General features: G+C 40.8%; 1 protein-coding gene across 2 annotated transcripts in view; it reads right to left on the bottom strand.

Moving 5' to 3' along the window:
• homer3b (homer scaffold protein 3b) overlaps window positions 1-24,397 on the bottom strand; it is a 54,472-nt gene extending 30,075 nt beyond the window's left edge. The window contains exons 1-5 of one of the 2 annotated variants that reach the window (XM_074634740.1): window positions 23,933-24,397; window positions 20,149-20,194; window positions 3,230-3,386; window positions 1,498-1,629; window positions 702-809 (exon numbers count right to left, since the gene is read on the bottom strand). In XM_074634740.1, the coding sequence (XP_074490841.1) occupies window positions 702-809; window positions 1,498-1,629; window positions 3,230-3,386; window positions 20,149-20,171 (420 nt within the window). In that variant the 5' untranslated portion in view covers window positions 20,172-20,194; window positions 23,933-24,397. The remainder of the gene's footprint in view (window positions 1-701; window positions 810-1,497; window positions 1,630-3,229; window positions 3,387-20,148; window positions 20,195-23,932) is intronic. The other variant, XM_074634742.1, reaches the window with a different exon arrangement.
• Window positions 24,398-25,199: the final 802 nt, after the last annotated feature.

Here is a 25,199-nt window from a genome sequence, read left to right as displayed (position 1 = left end):
TTGTATTTATAGAATAATACCAGTGGTTTTTAAATCCTTACCAGCAGTGGCAATTCCCTTGGTGGTGTCTGCACACAGTGGACAATTTGCTCCTTATAATCGTCTCACTGATATTAAAAAATCCTACTTTTATTACTCCTCATTACTCTCAATTCAGGAAATTGGAATGAAACTATCCTCTCTGCAGATAGTTTTGGTTTTAAAGCTCTGCCATTTGAGAATTATTCCACCAGCCCAAGTATAATGCAGGTAAACAAATCTTATTCGTGGTGCCCTAAAGCATCTCAAAACTCAATTTAAGAAACTCGACAGTAATGTGTCTTTCCAGAAACATTGTCCCGATTACTGAGGATATTCCACAACTCCTCTGTGTACACTTTTCAACATAGTATAGGTCCCACTGGAAACTGTTTGCAGTGAGGTCTGTGGTGCAAAGTTTTCAGATCAGCAAATGGAAAAAGCTTTCATGAGGTGATTTATTGTTACACTATAAAATTACTAATAAACCAGCATAGCAAAAACGGATATATTACTATGCAAATGTTCCTTTATTATTCCCTTATTTTGGCCTTTTGATCTGTTGTGATAACTTACAGCTTTGGTTATTTTGAGTATATGGAGTTTCCATTTTCTACCCAGGGAACACTTTAATCAGCCAAAATAATTAAGGAAACATTTAAGAAAGTAGAGCAGTGCTTTACCTCTGGAGCTGCGATGTTGAGCGCAGGGTTGGCCAGTTCAAACCTCTCCTGAGATTTCTCTCTGGCCAGACGGGCCGCCTCCTTCACCTCCTTAAACTGCTCTGCAAACTGCAGGTGGACACAGAAGACAAAAGTTACACTCTGACTACCAACCTGAGAACTCAAACGCACCAGACCAACATCATCCTTAAATCACTGTTTTAAATCTTCCTTTGGTACTTGTACATGATAACGGAAGTTCATGGAAAATATCTTGACTTCTGGTCTATATCACTGATGAATCATGCAACTTATTTCTGGAATAACAATAATATTTGTTCTATTTATTGTCGAGGTGCTGTGACCTCTGACCCCTTTTTGTTCTTTACTGTATGTTTAATTTCAATATAGAAATTGAAGCATATTTTGCACTCACTCTTGATGACAGATGTGTGTGACAGATGTTCTCTGAACGTCATGTTTTCTCACAGCAAAATTTAAATCTTGCAAATGAATAAATGAATAAAGTATAGTGTGAGGAAATGTGTGAAAGCCTGCATCATGGTGAGGAAAAGATGCTGGAGACGTTTTGTATCTCTGTGTAATAATCCATCTGCATCACACACTGACAGAATTAAAGATGTGTTAATATGAATTAAAAATGGGGGGAAATGGGGCCTTGATCATCACATCACTGTACTCTCCTGCTCCACAGTCCCTATCTCCACACGCCCTCTCTGTGTAATATCTAATAAATGAGCAACTCTTTGAAGTATTTTATTTGAATGTTACCGAGGTGTGTGTGAGTATTGTTTACCTGCTGCAGCTGCTGCTCCGTGGAGAAGCCCAGGCCGTAGACGGTGTTGGCCCGACTGTCTGCCCACTGGCCAAACTTCTGGGAGGTTTTGGTGAAGGTCATGTTGGGGGTGATGGTGCTGTTGATGATGGCCTGACACCATAGAGAATTAAAGAGGTAATAAATAACATGAACACACAAGCAGGTAAATTATCTCAGTAGGAAAAGTGGGATGTTGTTGTGATGAATAACATGATCCTGCACAGACATTTAACATGATAACGCATTAACACAACTTGTGATTTTTAGGTTGTAGCGGGTTCTGTTTTAAAGCTAGAGTGAAGATACTGGTATTATATGTAACTAAAAAACTTAAGGAATTCATTGGTACCAACCACATCGCCTAAATAACATCATTGTAAGAAGAGCAAAGAATGGCACTGAAGACTTTTCTTGATTGGAAAAGATGTTTTCACTCTTCTCCCGACTGACTTCGGCAAGACAGATGGTTCATCCAATCACCTACCAAATACTTTTTGAAAGTGCCAGCCCTTTTCCAAACAGTTTCCAATGACAAACCCTCTGGTGTGTTTGGTTAGCACTTGTATAAATGTACTTATATGCATTCATCAAGCTACTCTGCTTAAAAAGCCTGTTTTCAAAAGGTAATTTTCAAGGACAAAGAATTCACAATTTCCAGAATCAACAAGAATATTAATAATTTATGTCACCTTTAAATGCCAAATTCATTACAGCCCATTGGTACTTTTCATTTGCATGTTCTTGATCAGAAAATATGCAGATTTTGATCTGATTATCAAGAGACCAGCAATTCAATATGCAGCAGCTCATTACAGCTTTGAGTTCTATGGTTTTCTTTAGCAACACTAAATAACACTGCAACATTAATACCTGCAGTCGTACAAATCTGAAGCCTTTGAGGTTGGGTTGTATGGGGATCTACTGGAGAACTGTGCGTGCAAATAAAAATATCCATCGGCCAGGCCAGAAAAAGAGCTAAGTGAAAAAGCTTGTTGTGGTGTGCGTTTATCTGTTCAGAAATACTCCCAAGTGAACAGCCTCATGAGGTGGATTTGTTGCCAAATGTGGATTTCTTTGGTCTCTTCTCCAAAAGCCTCACGTCTCAGGGTGTTAAATTGGCACAACAGGGTGATAACTACAAAGAGTTTTCATTTAGGTGCAAACAAGATCTGCAGTCAGTGTTGGGACTCCCATGTGTTTTACTGTTCTTGTGGATGCTGTATCACCGATGAGGGTGTGTTATAAATATTCTGCTGACAATGTGTGACTGCGACTAACGCATCCACACCCATAACAGCCAAAATGGAAAACAGATTTATTTCCCTTTATTTGAAGAATCTCAGGATAGGGTGCAAAGACTGCAGTACGCTACTACAGAAGTAATGGGCTCAACAAAAGCTTGATTTGATTTTTCATGCAGTCCCACTGCATCGTATGCTGGCTTTATTTGATGGAAATACAATAATCAATAAAAGAAGTTTGTTAGACAGACCACTTCAGAATCATCAATGCTTGAATAGACTTCTGCTTTAAACAACAATTTATTGTTTTTTAACATTTCTCCTCTTAAAATAATCTAAACAGAATTCCTTTTTTTTCCATTTTTTGTGTTTTTACCTGGAAACCAAATATCACTGTGTGTGATGTGAACATATGAAGTAGCATTTATGCATGTGTATCTGTGCAGTCATGTGTGTGGTGGCACTCCCACCTTCGTCCCACCCACGCTGATGATGCGGTAGACGCTGCGGCTGGCATCGTAGAAGAAGGACACGGTGACGGCGTGTTTGCTGGCCGGCAGCCAGTTGCGTTTGGTGGCCGGGTCGATCTGGAAGACATGAGCTCTGGCGCTGAAGATGGGCTGCTCCCTTTAAAACACACACAATAGAACATATTAACTTAATGTTACAGGCGATTTGGTGTCACATTAATTTACTAAACTGAATACATCCGGGCAGGTACTGTAGGTCCCCCCCCAAGCTGCCATGAAGGCACCATGTTTTCAAAAGAAGGCCAAAGTCTCTGAAGAAGAAGAGGGTTTCTGTTATCTAAAGCTGTCTCTGTTTACAGCACTCAGATGTGTGTTTAGTGTTAGCTGCTTTCTCTGCAATACATATTGATTCATTGCATTTGCATAAGGGGAGTAAACAGAAAAAACACTTTTCAGCTGTTCAATGTCCTAGGGCTAGGAAATATATTGATATTGTGATAAGAGACTAGATATTGTCTTAAATTTTGGATATCACAATATGGCATAAGTGTTGTCTTTTCTTGGTTTTAAAGACTGTATTACAGTAAAGTGATGTAATTTTCTGAATTTAACAAACTGTTCTATTATTTCCCTTTACCGACTTAGTCATTATATCCCCATTACTGATGATTATCTATCAAATCATTTTGTAAATATTTTGTAAAAGCACCAAATATTCAACCCTAAAATATCGTCGCAGTATTGATATCGAGGTATTTGGTCAAAAATATTGTGATATTTGATTTTCTTCATATCGCTCAGCCCTGCAATGTACAGTACCCAGCCTCCCACCCTCCTCAGACAGTCACTTCATACAAACAAGTATATAATAACAAAATATCAAAGCACATGCTAATGTACAAACATACATACAACTGCTGTATGAACAAGATTTCATAAACTGATAAATATTTACACATATTCATTTTTGACAGCAGATTTTTGTTACCCTGACTGTAGTATTTAACTGAGGTTTGAGTCATGAGCTTTTGTTGATGTAATTTATGTGTCATTTTCTATATTATTTAGTCACATCTTTATTATTTTTTACATGTTTATAGGCGTGGTAAAAGTGGTAAGACTCTCATTATGGACAAGTCGGAAATCAAGGAAACATTAGGCTCTTTCCATGTTGTATTTTTATTATTTTGCTTATCCTTATTGCATTTATAGTGTTGTTTTCCATTAGTTTGTGTTATTATTGTCCCATGAGCACACGCCGGCATTATTGCAGTAGTAATCTCCCAGCTGAAGTCTTCTCTATAAAAATATCTTTTTTTTTTACAGTGAAACTTGCTTAAGTGACAGTTTTGGAAGTAAATTTCTACCTTTATTTTATAGTGAAGAAAATAAAGAGCTGAACTCCTGTTTTGAGAAAACGGACCAGATTTAATATATAAAAGATTTATACTAAGAGAACAAGTGAAAACATTACGGACATACCTTTTGGAGAGCACCTCATTTGTTTAAATGTTGTGCTATTAATCATTTTGTAACAGCGCGTGTCACTTTTTTTAAAGGAGGTGAATAAATCTCTCTTCTGCCTGAACTCTTCATTTGTCACTCAGCTCTTCCACAAACAGTGAGGTGAGCCTGAGGTCGAGTGTTACACTCCTGATTTTTAAGAGGCATTAATCTGCCTGCATGTGACACTCTTGCCAGTTTCTCTGTGGAGAAACTCACCTCAGGGCCTCCGAATATAAAGATGAGCGAGTCATTCCAGTCTAATGCAAACTATATCCATCATTATTATACACCGATATGAAAGGGTTAAAACTAAACAAAATAACAACTTCTTTTACCTCTAGTTAAATTAATTGTGTTTTTTATTTGTGGAGGTTTTCTGTCACTGAAACTTCCTGTATGATCTCACACTTAAACAACACAAATCTGTTTGTGGTCAAAGAAAGAATTTCAAAAAGTGACTTTTGTAAAACTCAACAGCAACATGTCATTTTCTCGTTAATGTGATAATTCAGAATTTACATCACTTTTTACATTTGGCATACGATTAAAGAACTAAAAACTGTTCACACCCAATCTGTGGATAATCTTGCATTACTGGGACATTGGTGAAATGTAAATTTCAATGCTCTTGAGCACCACAACTTCCATTCAGCAGATATCTGAAAACCTCGACAAATGAAATTAGGGCTGTCCTCGACAAAAGAAATTCTTTGTCGACTAACATTCATATGATTTTGTCGCCTAATAGATTAGTTGATTTAATCGACAGATCTGTGTTTCTCCACAAAGAATCACATAGAAGCACCATGTGTGTATAATAATATTGTGTTTACCAGAGATGTGATACAGCTACCAGGTTTGTTACAAAACATTTTTTTGTCTCTGAAACGTGATCAGGATTTCAGCCTCAAAGTGGATTCTGTAGCTCTCAGAATTTGTTTTGTGCTCTCTCAAATCTTATGGCAATTAACTCCCATAATGTTTGCTTTGTTCATTTTATTTACAGCAAGTGTATAAATATACCACCTATAGGAATTATTTTTGAACAGTATAATTTTTCTGAAAAAGGAAAACATTTCAGTTAATAAGCTTGCTAATAAGCTCATGTGCTGCTTTATGAAATAATGACAGCAACAATGCATTCACAATTATCCTAATGAGATATGCAATACTTGGAAAATAGAAATATCACACAAGGGAAACCCATTAGTACACTGATCAAAGCCAAAAGGCTAAAACATCTGTAACCATCATTAACATAAAACTGAATATCATTCTCATCTTGTTCATCTGTTTGAGTGCGAACCATTGACTTGTTCGGCACTTTGGGGACCCCAATCTCCCACTGAGTGTACAACGATGGTGGGTAAAGCTATTAACAGGGACAAAAATACCCCCGATGTGATTGTGTTTTTCAGGAACCTCGAGGTCACTGATGTTCTCTGGTGTAATGAGGCTATCGGTGCAAATGAAACTGAAGATTTGCTATCCGCTAGCAGTCCAATTAGCCATCCTGCTCTCTTTGAAGAGCCATCCACTCGCTGTGGGGACTAACTAGTGGATAGAGGCCCACAGGACGATGAGGGACTACGCGGTGAATTCATGCAACATTACACAGCTAATAGAGTTTGCATAATGTCAATGTATGCAATGAGCCGTTCCCATTGCAAGTCAATTACATAGAGACATTAATGAGGATAATGTGTGCAGGGGGGAGGCTCTGTTCTTTGTCTAAGCAAGAGAAATAGCCATTTATATAGGTCAGCACTGTCTATATGAAGCATTGTTCCCACTGGAATTACTGAACATTTGCATACAAACAAAAGCCCTTATTGTTTCAACACAGATTACTGAAGCTACAATTGACAATAGACAATAGCAGCGCAGCCAAGGAGGCAGATTTTGGTGTCAGGAGAGCAGAAGCAAGAGATGCAAGAAATATGAGTGATTGATGATACAAATGTGGGTCTAAGTGGACCGAACAACGAGGAGTCACTGGACAAAAATGACAGACATATAGAGCAAACTACTAATAATTTATGATAATGGCTCTCAGGATTTGATTTATTGGTTTTGTTTTAATTCAAATATTCCAGTAACTACTAGAGCTGCAACGATTAATCAATTAGGTGTCAACTATCAAATGAATCGCCGGCTATTTTGATAATCGATTAATCGGTTTGAATTTTTAAGAGAAAAAAAGTCTAAATTCTTTGATTGCAGCTTCTTAAATGTGAATATTTTCTGGTTTCTTTACTCCTCTATGACAGTAAACAGAGTTGTGGACAAAACAAGACATTTGAAGACGTCATCTTGAGCTTTGGGAAACGCTGATCAACATTTTCACCATTTTATTGACCAAACAACTAATCGAATAATCGAGAAAATAATCTACAGATTAATCAACAATGAAAATAATCGTTAGTTGCACCCCTATTGCAAACTGCTAGGTCTCTAATTTGTGATACACTTGGCTCTTGGGATTTGATTTATTGGTTTTGTTTCAATTAAAATATTCTGATAACTACTCTTTCAGTTTCTCACAGGAGTTAGATAAGTACTGTTGTTTGGTTGCTGCCACATAAATGATTTAACATGAACTTCTTTAGGAAAAGTTTAATCAGAGCGCACAAGCATTCTTTTAATAATAAAAAAAAGTGATTTGTTAAATTAACCTCAAAGGGTGTGTGTGATCTAAAAAATAAATAGGACAACAAACTGGACTAGTATAGAAAGCTTGTAGCTAACTAGTTTGGCTTATTATGTCTTTGACTGACTGCATTAATTTAGCCTGGCGCTACTTCACTGGACATCAGCCTGATTAGTTCAGAGCTGCCAACACAAACTTTTTTCACAGCAGGTATTTTTGACATATTAAGCAATAAAGGTGGACTCAATAACATAAATAATGTCTACGTTCCAGTTCCAGTGTCCCGCTACTGGGTATACTGGCTCTCTGTCATGACTAACTAAGACAATTCAATGGACTGAAGCAATAATGTTTATATTTAGGCCCGTCCTTTTCCGTCTATATTATAGACTCTATAACAAGCCAAAGTGTCTGCCAGTAAAATGACTGAAAAGATCAGCAGCAACCACAGCCGTCAACAGGGAGGCGTTCAGTGCTGACCCTTTCCAAACTGTTCTTTTAAATGTTAATGGTGCTGCAATTAACGTAATGCTGTTGCAATACAGTTGTTGCTATTATAGCAGCGAAAGAAAACAGTTAGATGTCAGTTTACAGGTCACAGAGAAACCAGAAGAAGGCTGAAATGTGATGTTAATTGTTTACAGCCTAACAACCTTGTGGCCTAAACGCTTTGGATGGTTCACTTGTTCTCCATGGAAAACGTTGCCACTGCAAAACCGTTGTCAGTCACTTTTAAGAAATAAAGTTGCAGCAGATTAAAAAGCCACACCAAGCCGACATAAAAAAACTAGCGGCCATGAAGGCCACCAGCTGCGTCGCCTCACGTCCGTTTTTCTTCTCGTGCACCGATTCATTTAAGCTGAACAGCCAATCAGAGTGATTTCTCTCACGGGCTCTGCCGCCGATTCAACATGCTGAATCGGCCGACAAAAACACAGGCGGACCGACGGCCCCAAACTGTCCAATGGCCGACCGTCGGCTTGGTGTGTCAGGGCCTTTAGAGTTCAATCTGCATCCTGACAAAGACAATAAGCAAACACTGTTAAGGCCCTGACACACCAAGCCGATGGTCGGCCGTCGGTGAGCGTCTGTGGCCCTAGTTTTTGCGGTGTCCCGCACCGTCGGCTCTAGTCTGCCCGTGTTGGAGGCTTTTTGGCCTCAGCATGTTGAATCGGTGGTGGAGCCCGTCGGTGGGAGAAATTACTCTGATTGGCTGTTCAGCTTTAGCAAATCAGTGAAACGGAAATGAGGAAAGCATCAAGAGGAAAAACACAAAAGGCTCTTCTCATTTTTCATCTTCAGCTGATCATTCAATACACGGGTATTTTCACAACAACATGGTCATCTGGAATGAAGCTAAGTGGTGAGTGAGAGTGGTGTGAAAATGGTCGGCAAACGCCGCTTTGTTTCATGTACGTATCATAACAACGGCTTGTATATCCGCCGTCCTCGGTCTTTCGGTTTCCCTTTTTGAATGACTAATACAGACTACCGCCACCTGCTGGTGTGGACAGTTTTTTCATCTCACGCAGGCGCAGGACGTACGTGGTAGTTGGCTGTTGACTTTAGTCTTTGCGGTGTGTTCAAGTGCAACTTTATGGCCAAGACAAAGGCGGCGCAACAGTCAACCTTTCTGGGTCTTTAGAGACAGGGCATCTGTAGGGCAACGTGGCTGTCGCTCCCAAGCATTCAATCACTGCATCAAATTCCCCAGCTTGAGCATCTCAGTGTCTGAGTTATCATCTCTATCACCTTTAACAGCCCCTGTGCCGTTACCCTTGAGGTCGGCCATTTTAGCAACAATTTATCAAGTGGAAATATGTTGTGGCAAAACAGCAAAGAGACTGAGATAGAGCCAGACATGCTTCTTAAGGTTAAGAAAGAAAAACAAGTGCTCTGGATATTGTAACAAAGCTTTTCAGGAAGGAGAGTTTGATCTGAGGTTTGTGGTAAACCTCGACATTCATCTCACAGTCAGGAGGTAAAACGTCAGACATGAATCAAATTAACAGCACCATGAAAGTACTTATTAATTATGCTCGATAAAACTAATCATGTGGCTGAGTGACTGATAACCAGGACGTTTAAGGCAATAAAACCAAAATGAAATAAGAATTAACATCAAAGTAAAACAGCTTCTGTCAGGATTTCCCTTCTATCATATTCTCATTTTGATGAGAAACGATGACTGACTGCTCATCAGCTCCCAGCCGTCACAGCGGATCACACAGAAATTAGTGTCCCGTCATTCATTTGGCCCGTCTCGACGTTGCTCTGTGAAAAGCCTGTCATGCTAATCAGCTCAGACAGGATGCATCACGTCGAGGTTTGATGATATGAGCAGATTAAAACTGGATTAAATCCCTCCTGAGGTGACGGAGAGCAAACACCGCACAGCAGCTTGACAGCCACAGAAGACTTGTCTAACCTGATGCAGAGCAGTGGAGAGGAGTGGAGTCTGATGTGGTACTTTACACACACCTGATCCAATTAACATGAAACGGTGTAGCCCTTAATCAAATCAGATGTTGTGAGTGTCAAACCCTGCATGACTGGGTAGGAGGGAGCTACTCACATCTGACAACCTGAAGAGCTGTCATTAAGACATTCAGACAGATGTTAAAGAAACGAGAATCAGCTCAACATATTTAAACCCACAGGACGACGAGTTACCAGATTTATGTCGGATCAAAGATGAAGATATGATCTGAATACCTCCACTAGCTGTGCAATATCACCATGTAAAAATGCTCAATTACAATTAAAGTCAACATTTTATGCACAGAAACAAATAAAATATGAACAAAATCAAAAGTAAAAAACCTAATACAGCCATATTATTGGATCATCAGCTTTTCAGAGCTGGTTCAGGGAAACTCTAAAAGAACAGCCACTTTCTCATTTAAGGAGAACAGCTAGCTCTCCTTGGGACTTTTGTTATTTGTTTTCAGGGTCAGAGAGGAGGAGACAGAAGAGACAGACTGGTAAAAACCTGGAGACACAGGAGAGAAAGCTCCGCAGGGATCTGAGCCCAGGCCAGCAGGCCACCGGGGGAAACGGGGCTGAATCCTCGAGTGTGGCTCAAACCTCTACGGGCAAAACAGCTTTTCATGCCTCTCTGGGACCTTTTTCTCCACTTCTGCTCATCACCGTGTTCATGCACCACACGAGGGCCGTCGCAGGGGGCCGTCGCCGCTGGATCGTCTGATGATTTTGATGTGGTGCCAAGTGACGGATTTAAAACTACACTTTCCCTCAATAAAAACTTCTGAGAGTTTGCCTTAAAAAAGAACTTTCTTTGATATCCTGCCATTGTCAGAGAATGGGAGGGTAAAGCAGCCGAGTCTGAGCTGATGACTGAAGTTTCTTTAATCCACTAACCGTCCTCTGCATTCCCCTTCCAAGCACACAGCAATGACACCACATCGAGGCGGAGGCACGCAGCCCTGAGGCCGTCAGCTACACTCCGCCCTCATGATAAATTAATTGGCATGAAGCATCCAGATGATTTTCGAGGTTACATAAAGGATGAAGGATCTGATGAAATGTCGGACCGAGCCGAACAAACAGCCCTCCTGGAAAGGCTTCTGCTGAGCGTGCAAGCTCTTTCTCAGCTTCACATCCATACAGATGAAATAATTCCTCTCAGGGTAATATTACAAACAGTATTTGGCTGCTCCCAGCAGCAAAGGCCATAAACAGAGGGACTTGTATGAACGCACCATCTGGACGAGCTGGAAGACAGACAGTACGATGCGGAGCTTTCTACAGGGAGCCATCAGAGAACAAGGAGGCTTTAATACACTTCCTCTGACCTACGAGGCTGCATTCACTGCATGCTCAGTTTACAATTACTGCTCGGACATCTCTGATAACAGTTCATTACCTCCTCTGGAATAGCAATCACATCTCATATAGATAGAAACTGACAGGGATGTAGGAAAGACACATACTGAGTTCAGCTAAATCCAGACCATTAGTTTGAATCTACACATAGAAAGGATGCCAATGATTAATTCTCTTTACTGTTTTATTCAACTTCAAGGTCAAGTTGAAAATATCAGCCTTAGGAGTGGCGTACACCCAAATTAGCCAGTGGGAAATACAACTTGAAAAATTGTTATCTAATGATATCAGGAGGTCGTTATCAAGGTTGCAACTAACAATCATTTTCATTATTGATTAATCTGACGATTTCTTTCTCGATTAATCATGAAAAAACGCCCATCACGGTTTCCTAAAGCCCTGAGTTTTATTTTTTTATATGATCAACTGTCTAAATTAAATATTTTTGAGTTTTGCTGTGATATGAAACAGAGAAAACTAGGGCCGCAACTAACGATTATTTTCATTGTCGATTACTTTCACGACTAATCGATTACTTCTTTGGTCTATAAAATGTCAGAAAATGTTTTTTGTTTTGTCCACAAATCAAAGATATTCAGTTTGTTCACATTTAAGAAGCTGGATTCAAAGAATTTGGACGTTTTCTTCTTAAAAAATTACTCAAACCAATTAATCAATTATCAAAATAGTTGGTAATTAATTTAATAGTTGACAACTTATCGATTAATCGTTGCAGCTCTAGAGAAAAGCAACAAAACCAGAAGCTGGAACTGGAGAATTTTGGCATGTTTGTTGAAAAATTACTTAAAGGATTAATCAATTATCAAAATAGTTGCCTATTAATTATCTATTGATCAAATTATCGATTAATCATTGCAGGTCTAGTCTTCATGGGTTTAAACATTTTGGACCTGCTCTGAAACGAGCCCTTGCAAAACCTACCTGACACCAACATGGATAAATATTTTTTTAAGTGTTTTCGTTATCTTAGAATGAGTCCTTCATATCTACACAGGGAGCGGGTCCTCTTCACAGAGTCCGTCATGTTGCACCGCCATGTTTCTACAATAGCCCAGAACCGACAAACCAAACACTGTTATCTTTTCCTGCTTGGGCCGGAGTTGACAAAGTTACTCGCTGCCGCTCTCTCTCTCTCTTGCTTCACCACTCACTTCCCACATACACACACACTCTACATACTTTACTCTTACGACAACTTGCTCTAGAGAGGGACATTCACATTTTCACGTTGGCCACCATAGCAATCCTACACGCTCGGCACACGGGAAAAGTTGTAATCTGAAACCTCACTGCTAGATACTGCCAGATCCTACACATGGTTCCTTTAAAAGAAAGTCCCAATCCAACAGGGACACGAGGACAGTCAGACCCAATCCAAACAGATCTGGGGATAATTAGACCTGATCCAACCAGAACAGACCCAAACACAGAGAGAGAGAGAGCACCAACGCTGGCAGCAGCATTATGTGCCAAATAATGAACAAAAAATCTGAGTGTAATTTTCCCTGCAGTTCACAGTTCACACCGTCTGCCTCAGAAAAATACACTTTCTCCTAATGACACACCACTTTATCAGAGCTGATATCGAGTGTGCCTGGCAACACAACGGGAGCCTTCCTGACCTGATTAGACTAAATATAATTGGCAACTGAGTAAGGCCAGGTGGACCCATGGAGACCTCTGATGTAAGCTGCATTTTTTATCTAAAATCTAAACAGAAAGGTTTTTCTGTCTTTATTTAAAAAGCATTGTCAGTTTTTCCCTTGGCAAAGTCTGCAGAGGTACGGACTTATGGAAAGCGTGCATAAAGGCCGACTTCACAGTGGGACAGTCTTTAAAAAGGATCAAGTCAGCACAACAACTGACACTTTCAACCCACCACACAGTGCTGAAGTGCTCCTCAGCAATGCCCTCAGCTCTAACAGTACATATCTACATATAATATACAAACTAAACAATACCTATACAATGAGTATCATTTAGGGTAGTCCTGAATACCATTTTTTGGGCTTCGGTGAGAAATATTCGAAGGTATTCAAAGTTTTGGGACAGTGCCACACTACTGTACGCACACACACCTCTACACACAACAAACAGTGATAACCCTCTGAGAATAACTAATAATAATTAATGTTGAATACAAATAATGAATAATATTGTGACATCATTCCTTATTTCATGGGCTATTTTAGGATTTATCCATTATTATTACATACTTATATATATATAAACCCCAAAACAAAGCATTCAAATACTGATTTGGAGGTCAATTACCATGGCAACGGTCGAAGTTTAGAAGCATTCGCGTCATCCCTATCATTATATAACATTAGTAATTTTAATTGGATGAGATTAAAAATCCAACTTTAAATATTCTCATATTTTCATGCTGATATCTCAACTTTGATAAGTTTATGACTCAAATGATGCTCAATGTATTTCTTAAATTATGCTGTGTGTCTTCGCCCCAAGTCATCACTTTCTAATCCCCTCTCACTGCTCTGCTCTCCTCTCAACCTCAGCACCCATTCAGCACCCTGAATCTGTGAAGCCGCCCCCTCCTCTCTGGTTCTGCAGTCAGGTCCAACTATTCGCTTCTGTAGTTGAGAAAATACTCCTCAAAACTGCCAATAATGGAGTTCTGTAAGCTCTGCGGATTGTAAATAGCCTGGGGGGAGGGCGAAGCTGGAAAACTTGCCTGCCAAAGATCCTATTGGTTGTACTTAAAAACTGAATGTTCACACTAGAAACAGCAAATCAGAAAAACTGCAGGAGATCTGATGAGGGGGGGGGGATGGCCAAGAGGTTCAGTGAGGGTTAAAGCAAGCACTGTTAGTTTCATGGAAATTATCAGTGACGATAATTGTGTAGTATTGTTGCTATATCATGCAATCTTATGTAATTTTTCATACGTATTTATCAGAACAAAATTTTGGCTTTTACATTTCTGTGAATTTCACTGCATTGTGTGAACACAGATTTATACCCAAGAGCATGTTTTGGGGAAGAGGAAACTAAATTAATCACTGATTGTGATTGGCTGATTATTTCCCGTACCAGAAAAGCAATCAACCACTTCCATTGAAAAAATAACTGATTGTTCAGTTTTGATGCTCATAATCTGAATATACTTAATCCAACATCAAGAAGGACTTTTCAAATCATTAGAATAATGTAGATCTGAAATAATTTGTGAATAAATCGATTTGTCAAATGACAAGTCAAACCTTGCTACTTCCAGCTTCTCGAAATATGAGGAGTTGCTGCTTCTCCCTGTTGTATAACATTGTAAATTCTATCATCTGGTAAGGATGCCCCCTGGGTGCCTCCCTAGGGACGTGTTCCAGGAACGACCAGCTGGGAGGAGGCCACAGGGAACACCCAGGACTAGGAGGAGAGATTATATCTCCACACTGGCCTGGGAACGACTCAGATCCCCCAGTCAGAGCTGGTTAATGTTGCCCGGGAAAGGGAAGTTTGGGGTCCCCTGCTGGAGCAGAACACACGTCAGTGGAGCGGTTAAGTGTGTATTCACAGCACAGCTCGCCGTGAAGAGAACAGACCATGGAAGTGTAAAGAGAACTGGATACAGCGTTGGAGGCGGGCTCCCGTTCATTACTATAAGAGTTGCTCAGTGGCGCATGAAGCCAAAATGGCTCAACTGCGGGATAAAGTACCCAGATCATCCGGCGATTTTCCGCATCAATTGGTCCCATAGAGCAGGCGCAGTAGTGTTTCCTTTAACTCCGCCTCCCAGCCCTCGCTCCAGCCTCGGTCTGGGTCTCATTCACATGAACAGAGGAAGGGAAATAACTCTGGTATCAGCTATTGGTGCATTTTACAACTTTTAGGACCTAATGATTAAAATAAGGGCTATTCAAGTGTTCATACTGGGATGTTTATTTACCTCATATTTGTGAGTTACAGACGTCTCTTTCCCAATGTAAGTCTATAAGAAAAAGTCTTTTTGGGCCCAATGGCATCACGTGACGGACACAGAAGTTGTAGTTGGCTGCTATGAAAATTTGCTTCACAGCCCGGCGCTCTTCCTGGGGTCTTGGAATGGACGCAGCTCCCGGAAGCCAGTCTCCCTCAAAATGACATTCCCATACAACTAAACTGCATAACCAAAATACGTTTTGAGGTTAAATATATTTTCTCCTGGATTGCGGTCGCAGTTTTAAACACGGAACGCTGTAAACAAACAAAACAAAACAAGAATGCAACAAAACTACTGGGTTAGGTTTGGTAAAGAACCATAATGGTTTGGCTAAAAAGGACTACGTTTCACACGGGACATGAACAGCGGTCTCAGCCTGTCAGGTTGAATAACACGTGTTGACCCATAAGCCCAGAAAAAAAGAGTTGTATTCAGTCTAAATGAGAGCGTCAGCTGAGTGCTCCAGCAGAGCACCGTTTTTCACCATCTGTGCATGAAGACGACACAAAACTGGAACTCTGCTGTGGTTTTTACAGCCTCTGGGGACTTCAGGCTCTGCACTGACAGTCGGAAAGGTTTTTTTTTTTTTTGCTTTTCTTTTGGCAGTTTCTCTTTGTTCCTCTCAAAGCATTTCTCCTTTAAGGGGCTGCTTCCTCCGACCTCTGAGAGTGAGCCGCCTCGTGTCCACATTCCTCAGCCGGTGAAAGTGTCTGGCAACATGACACGCTACAACTACATACCAAAATAGCACAGCGAGGGGAAATGCTAACTCATACTGAAGCTGCTCAATAAGTCACCATATCTGCAGCACAAAAACACAACCCAACAGACACCGATCAGCCATAACATTAGGACAGCATGGGCACTCTGACCGGTCTGCGGCTACGCAGCCCCATATGCAACAAACTGTGTGTGTGTTCTGACACCTTTCTATCAGAACCAGCATTAACTGTTTCAGCAATTTGAGCTACAGTAGCTCTTCTATTGGATCGGACAACACGAGCCGGCCTTTGCCCCCCCACGTGCGTCAATGAGCTTTGGGTCTGACCCTGTTGCCGGTTCACCGGTTTTCCTTCCTTGGACCACTTTTGGTAAGTCCTGACCACTGCAGACCAGGAACATCCCACAAGAGCTGCAGTTTTGGAGATGCTCTGACCCAGTCGCCCTTGTCAAAGTCGCTCACATCGTTACGCTTGCCAATTTTTTCTGCTTCCAACACAAAGTTCAAAATGTTCCCTTGCTGCCTAATATATCCCCCCCACTGCCAGGTGCCATTGTAACGAGATAATCCATGTTATTCACTTCACCTGTCAGTGGTCTTAATGTTATGGCTGATCGGTGTATATTCTGCAAACGTTTTTTACACTGGAAAACTTAAAGGATTATTGCCTTCATCTGGCAAAACACTTAGCTCTGGTTGTATTAAAAGAAAGCACTTCACTTATCTGAAGGTCAACTTCTCTGACTGATAACTTACTGCTGTCTCACACTGTGAAGGTGACACAAAGCTGGTGTGTTTTCTGTATTCAGGATATGAAGGTCAGGGAGAAACACAGATAAAGAGATGATCTTTCATCTCCATCCCGCGGCGGCACCGTTATTACTTTCATGCCAAAAAAACGCGGTGAAATGAAGTGAACAGAAAGAGAGTGAGCCGAGATGACTGTTTACTCATGCAATTGCAGACCTCTCAAAAACAGCAATTAAAAAGCGCTTCTCCCCACAGAGCAGCTGGTTTCTCCTTGGCCAGTGGGAGGACGCACACGCTTAACAGCTTTTATGGCGTTATGGCTGCAGATTAACTGATTATGTTCCCGCTGAAACCAAAGTTTAGACTGCCGCTGGGCTGCAGAAGGAGGCTGATTTCAACAGTAAATGAGGTGATATGGACGGCAATATCATCATCCTCCCATATGACTCCTAATTATGTAGATAGATGATTGAGACCTACCAATCCACATATACTGTATGCTGCATTTCAACAGCTGTAACAAGTGGTTATTCTTAAACTGTCTTATGTGTTTCCGAGTTAAGGCCCTGACACACCAAGCCGACGGCCGGCCGTCAAACAGTTTGGGGCCGCCAGTGAGCGTCCATCGGCCTAGTTTTCACGGTGTGTCTCGCACCGTCGGCTCTAGTCTGCCGTATTGGAGTTTTTTCGGCCGATTCAACGGCGGTGGAGCCCATCGGTGAGAAAAATCACTCTGATTGGTGGTTCAGTTTAAATGAATCAATGCATGAGAAGAGAAACGGATGTGAAGAAAGCAAGCCAACGAGTTAAGTCAAGAGGAGAAACACAGAAGGGTCTTCTCATTTTTTATCTTCATCTCATCTGATCATTGCAATACACGGATATTTTCACAACGACATGGCCATCTGGAATGAAATGAAATGATCGGCAAACGCCACTTTGTTTCATGGATGTATATCATAACAACGGCTTGTATATACGCTGTCCTCGGTCTTCTGGTTTCCCTTTTTGAATGACAAATACAGACTACCGCTACCTGCTGGCGTGGAAAGTTATTTCATCTCACGCAGGCACAGAATGTACGTGCTAATTGGCCGTCGGCTGACGTCTTTGCGATGTGTTCAAATGCATCTTTTTGGCCAAGACAAAGGAGACGTGAGGCGACTCAACAGGCGGCCTTCGTCGCCGCTAGTTCTTTGATATCGGGTTGGTGTGTCCCCAGCTTAAAGGGAATAGTTCAACATTTTTAATATTTTTAGTGACTTCTTTTCTGAGATGAGAAGATAGTGGCTTCCACTCATAGACACGAGAGTGGTGTCGATTTTATCATCTAATTGACGTGTTTATCTCCTGAAATGTTGAACTATTTGTACTTTAGTTAATGTGATACTCCATCTTTTGTTTATCAAACACTGAAAAAGTAGCTATAAAATGTTTTTTTTCAGCAAACAATGGTTGTGGTTCGCTTGGATTTGCATCAGATGAGGTATGGTTATGTATGTACATCCAGAATGCAGCAGCCCAGCTGGTCTTCAACCTACACAAGTTCTCCCACACAACACATTGCCTATTTAGCTGTGAATGGCTCAGGCCCATCCTACATCCAGGACATGGTCAAACCATACACCCCAGCCCATCCACTACGCTCTGCTTCTGACAATCAGCTTGCTACTCCCTCACTACGAAGCTACCACTAAACAAAGTTCCGACTGTTTGCTGTCCTGGCACCACAATGGTGGAACGAGCTCCCTGTTGACATCAGGACAGTAGAAAACATGGCACATCTTGTGTTGCGGACTAAAAACTATGTTCAGACTGCACCTTGGCCAATAAAATAATATTTAAAAATCCTAACCCTAAAAAAGAAAAAAAGAAAGAAGAAACAAACACTCTCTTATCATCTCTACTCATGCAAAACATGCCTGTTCAGAACAGGCTGTACACTTTGCCTGTGGTGTTGCTGCTTGCAGCTTTCTCGAGAACAGCTCATACAAACAACTTCACACTCGACACTTCCTTGGGTCCCGAGGCAACTCAGAAACACCAGTGAAATACACTCGGATTCATGGGGGGGGGGAAACAGCGGCAGACTTTACCATTAAACGAGGTAGGCAACTTCCTGAGGCTCCAACTAAAAGGGCCACAAACAACTATAGATTTATTATGATGTTTGGATATGAAAATTGTTGAATTGTTACTATTCTAGCTCATTGTACCTCAAAATAACTTACAAAAGGCCCCCAAAGCACTTAATAAATATGCAACTCAACTGTGTACTTCTACTTCAGAGGAAAACATTTTAATACCACATTTAACTAAGAAATGTTACTGGTTACATCACAGATTCAGATTTCACTCACAACATATACAAGCCTAATTATAAAATGATTAAACATTATTCATTAACATCATATTAGAATTGAAAGCTCCCCACATTGAACAGAACTTAATTTAAGTACATTGTACTGATAACGCCTCTCTCTCACTCTTCACTTGAAATAAACATTTTAATGCAGGACTTTTACTGTGATGTACTTCTACATGTACTTCAGAGGAGAACATTGTCATAACAGCAAAGAGAAGTTACTCGGAGCAGTTCATCTTATTTGCTGAGGTTGATGTACTTCCATAATTCTTATAATTTTGGGTTGTATCCACATGGTTGAATGTACTTATTGTCCCTTTGGATAAAAGCATCAGCAAAATAAATGTAATGTAATGTGTCTTTTGAGGATTTCCATTTTGTGATTTTATACTTTGAATCCACTGCATGTCAGAAAAAAATATTGTATTTTTTATCACAACAACTTGTAAAACACAATGCACTGTTAAAGAGTTTAAACAGTCCTCCAGTGGAGCTGCAATGGAGCAACTGACAGTGGGACGACATGATGAAGGAGACACCAGACAAAGACAGCAAGAGGAGGAGAGCGTGCTGACAACATCTGCACATCATGACAAGCATGAAGCCTCCACTGTGTGAACCAGATCTTAAAGTTAACAGTACCAACAGATACTGAGGGGAGGATAAACACTATTGGGATATGATGAGGGTGGATTTTGTTCAGAGGCAAATAAATGTTTGATGAAGTAGGGATGGGCGGATTGATCCCCAAAGTACCAACAGTACAGATACTGATGTTGTACACTAGAATATCAAACAGAGCCAAAGAGCAGAAATACACAAAGGCTCCATCTCAATTTGATGATTTAATGTTGACTTTTCCATTTAGAGCTTCCTTATACTGGAATTTTACCGTGTTACTTGTGTTTTTAGCCAAATAGCATCTCAGACGAAGCCATAAATTATGAATAAATAACCAGTACAGGCTGGCATTTAAGCAGCTTTTGCTGATGGAAGGTACAGGTATCAATATCATGCTGATGCTCAGTATCATTTGGGAGGAAATCAAAAACTAAACTTGAGTTTATCGCCCATCCCTGCCATGCAGAGCCACAACACAGAGACGACATGGAGTTTGTACCTCTCTCGATGTAGCGGGTACATTTTACAGCTCGCAGACAACTCCTCTGCAGCAGAACAAGAGGAAAGAGGATCCAAGTTACACAGTGTGAATGATTACCTGTGACGTCCTCATGATGTAGCTACTGATACAAAGTGCTAAACCAATAATAGACAATCAAAGAAATGTTTTATATACAGTGCAGCTGACCCTCATACCTAATGGAGTTATAGGAGTGCCATAAAAAAAAAATATGTAAAGGCAGAGAAAATAAATGTGGAAAGAAAGAATAATAAATAAGTAAATAAATACATGTGGAAATATAAAGACAAATACAAAATATATAAAATAATAATTATAATAATTTTCAATTATGTTTACATTTATTTGTACATTTATTTCTGTATATAACTATTTATACATGTTTTTTATATTTATTCTTTTACATATGAATTACTCAATTTGTTCTGTATATTTACAAAAAAATATGTATTTATTTTTATATAATTTAGTTTATTTATTTGTATCCCTTTACTTTTCCTTATTCCTTTTCCTATTGCTTTTGCTATTCCTTGAAGGGCAAGGCTGTCAATCAACCTGCTGAGTCAATTCTTGCACACATATACTCTATTTTTAATTTTCTTTTTTAATTAGTAATTTATATGCAAAAAAATAAATGAATATGTAAGGGATAACGTACAGCCATCCCGCTTATTAAATGGCTTATTAAATGGCTTATTAAATGGCAACTTACTTAAGAAATCAATAATTTGACACAAAAATGGTCCTCCAGACTCCGACATCAAAACTGCGCCCATAGCAACGGTCTGTTATACATAGAAACGGTCTACTATAAAGAAATAGCAGACCGTAGAACGCTGTGATTGACCAATCACAATCGAGTATTCAACAAAGCCGTGTAATCAATATTTTTAAAATATAAAAAATGTAATATTTACAGAAATAAACAAACAACTAAATGTGAAAATAAATGAAAATACTTATAATTATTCTTTTATATTGTGTTATTTGTCTTTATATCTTTACATTTATTAATTCTTTTATTTATTCCTCTTTATGTTTCCACATTTATTTTCTTATTCTTTTACAGATTTATTCTTTTTTTAAATGCCACTCCTATGACTCCATAATACCTTAAGTAGACTGAGGTTGGAAACTATAATTCAATTTAGGTCGAATGTGCTTAATAAGTGAATAATCCATTCAAAGAAAAGAAACTGAATCACAGCAATGTTTTATCAGATTTCATTTGACAAAATAACAAAATAAACAAACCATGCAAATATCGTAAATAGCTCTTAAAAATAATGGGTTGACAAGGCCGTCTCAGTTCAGAGGCTCCTCAAAGGTGACTAAGAAATGCAGCTATTATGCACAAATTTGGAGCACACCTCTGGTGAATCATTCCCTTAGCATCCCTTAATCAATTGCACAGTGTTCACTTGGTGCATTCAGGTGCACCCTTTTAATTCAGAAAACATGACGTGGCCACTTTGTGTGTACCGGATATTTGCTTTCATGTGGTTATTAGTTTCTGATATATAATGTAACTGGATGAATGGAGAAGCTGCTGCAGGTTGTAAATAATGGAAGCCGTCAGCAGCTTGTAAAATAGAAGATCTCCATTAAATCAAGACTGTCTCTCCATCTAATTACATATTCCATTTGTACAGGGACCTTCACGGGTCAGGTGACGTGGTTAAGTACTTTAAGACAAGCTGTACACAGCATGAGAGCACCTACTAACACTGATTTTGTTTATGGACCTGAAGTGGCAGTTAATCAAGAGTCTCCTCCTCCTGGTGCTCGCTTCTGTCAAGAACGTATAGAGCAGCTGCATGCTGAGTTGTGCAGGTTCCTGTCTGAGTGTGCATGGTGGCCCTGCGACTACATCCATAATTTCCTGCAGAGGTCCTTCGTGACTTTCATTTGGACCAGGTGATTGAACTCATGATGCAGAGACAACAAGCACAAGGCATCAGATCAGATGTTTGTGTCATGTCTACCGTCAAAGCTCCAGCATTCCCACACAGATGTTATAGAGTGGGGTGCTGATACCACTTGGTCTGTCAAATCCCCATACATGTGGGTACAATGGAAGGTTACATATTTAAACACTGATCTCTGAGTAAAGTTAGAGGTTGCTCAGGGACCCACTGACAGTCACAGTTTGTCTTAAAGTACTTCAGTCTCTGAACATTTGAAAAATGGAACTAAACAGAGATATTCCCAGTAACCTGGTACACAGTCGCCAATTAGTCATCATGTGTTGAAGTGGAACATCTAAACTCATGCTGTATTTACCGCTTCGTTGGTTATTTGAGTGCAACATCCAGGTGGTAAACTTGGAAATTTGACGTCACAAGTTGTTAAAGACCACCTGAACGCACCATTAGTGTCTGTGTGTCTCATTTGAGGAGGAGATGCTTGGTCTTAAGGACATTCAAAGGAAACACCTTCAGTGGTGTAGAGGTCGTTGATGAGGTGGGTGTACAACTAGGTATTTGGGTAGGTTACCGAGGAGGAAGTGGGTATACTCACATATATATTCCAATGGATTTTTGTCTGATAGTATACTGTAAACCACCAGAAAAAGAGGTGGCTATACCCCCGCATACCTGTGTATACCCTCCACTACACTACTACACACATTCATGGTCTTTTGAGGGATCTAGCGACCGATGCAGCTGTTGTTGCAATTTGGGCAACAAACATGTGAGCACCAACATTATGCTGCATCACTGTGCAGTTTAACTGGTCTGAAGAATTTGGAGATCCCAATGACACCTCCATACATTGTTGAAGTTGTAAGTAAATTGCCCCTATAAGACTGCAGTAAAACAGCACTTTGCAAGTAATGTACGCATTAAAACGTGTCACCTTCTGATAGTGAAGTGTTTATTATAGCATGTAAAACTGGCCCGAAATGTGCATTTCTTTTTATTGTCACAGGGAATACGGGCAAACACTACAAAAGTGTATAAATAAGAGAGTACTGAGGATTGCTCTCAAGTACTGCTCTCATTCAGCCATTTGAGTAGAGCATCTCAATTAAAGTGTCACTAAACCGGCCTGGCAGCATGGACTCACACGGTAATGTGAGGAGGGTTCAGGTGTGTCTGAACCAAGCTGAAGGCCTGCATGTATAATTCAACTCACACACACACACACACACACACACATACACAGCTAATGAGCAGCTTGACACCAGGAGATACCCAAAGCAAACCTGGAAGTGGTCCAGTGGGGTGTGTGTGTGCGTGTGTGTGTGTGTGTGTGTGTGCGTGCGTGTGTGTGTGCGTGTGTGTGTGTGTGTGTCCGAGGCAAATAGCAGAAAAACAGAGAACAGGAAATCACAGTAACTCTGCTAGTAACTGCAGGATGCATGAGTAATCTGTTTGTGTGTGTTTTATCATATGACCATGTTGCATTGATTACATTTCAAACAAAACATCTGGGTATCAGTTAAATGTAAAGCAGCTGTGATCTTTCAACATGTGATTTTGACCTTTTTTTTCGGCCACACGTGTCATTAGGGTGTAAACGGACATCAGACTGAGGGATTCCTCTCTTGGTAATGTCTATCAGCATGTAAACAAAGAAAACAACCCATTGTCACATGTGAACTGATGTTAATGTTCTGTGAATGTTCTCTTTACATGAGAGAAAAGCTGCAGCTGTTCAGCCAGAAGTCACCACGAAGTTCACTTTTTAAGCATTTGAACAAATCACTTCCAGACAGCAGGAGGAACTGTACATTTCAGACACACATTGTCTAACTTACCCCATGCTCCGAGGATCTGGATGCTGTTTGAGCACTGATTACACTCACCACTACACTTTTTAGTCCTTTTTTCTGCTCGGTTTCCAAACGCTTCTTCCTCTTACATTTCCGAAAAAAAGACAAATCACTTCCGACTCCAGGTTTCCCCCCCGTTTCCCCTGTACCGATACTCCTCTCTTCTCAACTCAGTAGTTGTACTCCAGCCCGTCTGCCGTCCTTTGTCCGCGGGTTTCCACGGCGACCACACCGCGGATCCGTCGTCCCCGTGCGTAATTACGCACCGTTAACCGTTAACCGTTTGGCTCCGGTCCTTTGGGTCGATCAGACGGAGGAATGTCGATAAAAGTCGAGCAGCTGGATCCTTTTGGGTCAAACCTCGTCCAGGACTCTGAAGCTGTCTGTCTGCTGCCGTCCCGCCTCCTGCCAGAGCACACTGGGATCCCATTCAACTCTCTCTCTGGGACCGAGGAGCCTCTGAAGCGCCATCTGATGGACACTATGACCACTGCAAACCAGACCTCCTGCTCCTCTTCCTCTTCCTCCTCCTCCTTCTCCTCCTCCTCTTCCTTCTCCTCCTGCTCCTCTTCCTCCTCTTCCTCTTCCTTCTCCTCTTCTTCCTCCTCCTTCTCCTCCTCTTCCTCCTTCTCCTCCTCCTGCTCCTTCCCCTCCTCTTCCTCCTCTTCCTCCCCTTCCTCCTTCTCTTCCTCCTTCTCCTCCTCCTGTTCCTTCTCCTCCTCTTCCTCCTGCTCCTCCTCCTTCTCCCCCTCCTCCTCTTCCTTTCCCCCCTCTTCCTCCTTCTCCTCCTCCTCCTCCTCCTTTTGCTCCTCTTCCTCCTCCTCTTCCTCCTCCTCTTCCTCCTCCTTCTCCCCCTCCTCTTCTTCCTCTTCCCCCTCCTCCTCCTTCTCCTCCTCCTCCTCCTCCTCCTTCTCTTCCTCCTCCTCCTCCTCGTCCTCTTCATCCTCCTCCTTCTCCTCGTCCTCCTACTCCTCCTCTTCCCCCTCCTCCTCCTCCTCCTCCTCTTCCTCCTCACCCCACTTTCCACTTAAATGTCAGAATGTGAAATACTACATGAGGAAAAGGCCTGCGGACGTCTTAAAAGCCCCTCAGTGCGTATTTATGAGATGCAGCTTAATAAAAGCTTGAAGCATCTGAACTTACTGCATGAAGACTAGAAGCCAAATGGCTGTTTACAAAAAGCTTCAGCAAATATCCAGTCAGATGTCAAATCCTGCACCCGCTGACTGTGTTGATCTCACGTTAAATCATA

Source organism: Sebastes fasciatus, chromosome 5, assembly GCF_043250625.1.
Source record: "Sebastes fasciatus isolate fSebFas1 chromosome 5, fSebFas1.pri, whole genome shotgun sequence".
In the NCBI taxonomy this organism is placed as follows: domain Eukaryota; kingdom Metazoa; phylum Chordata; class Actinopteri; order Perciformes; family Sebastidae; genus Sebastes; species Sebastes fasciatus.
This window is presented reverse-complemented; position numbering and strand designations above follow the sequence as displayed.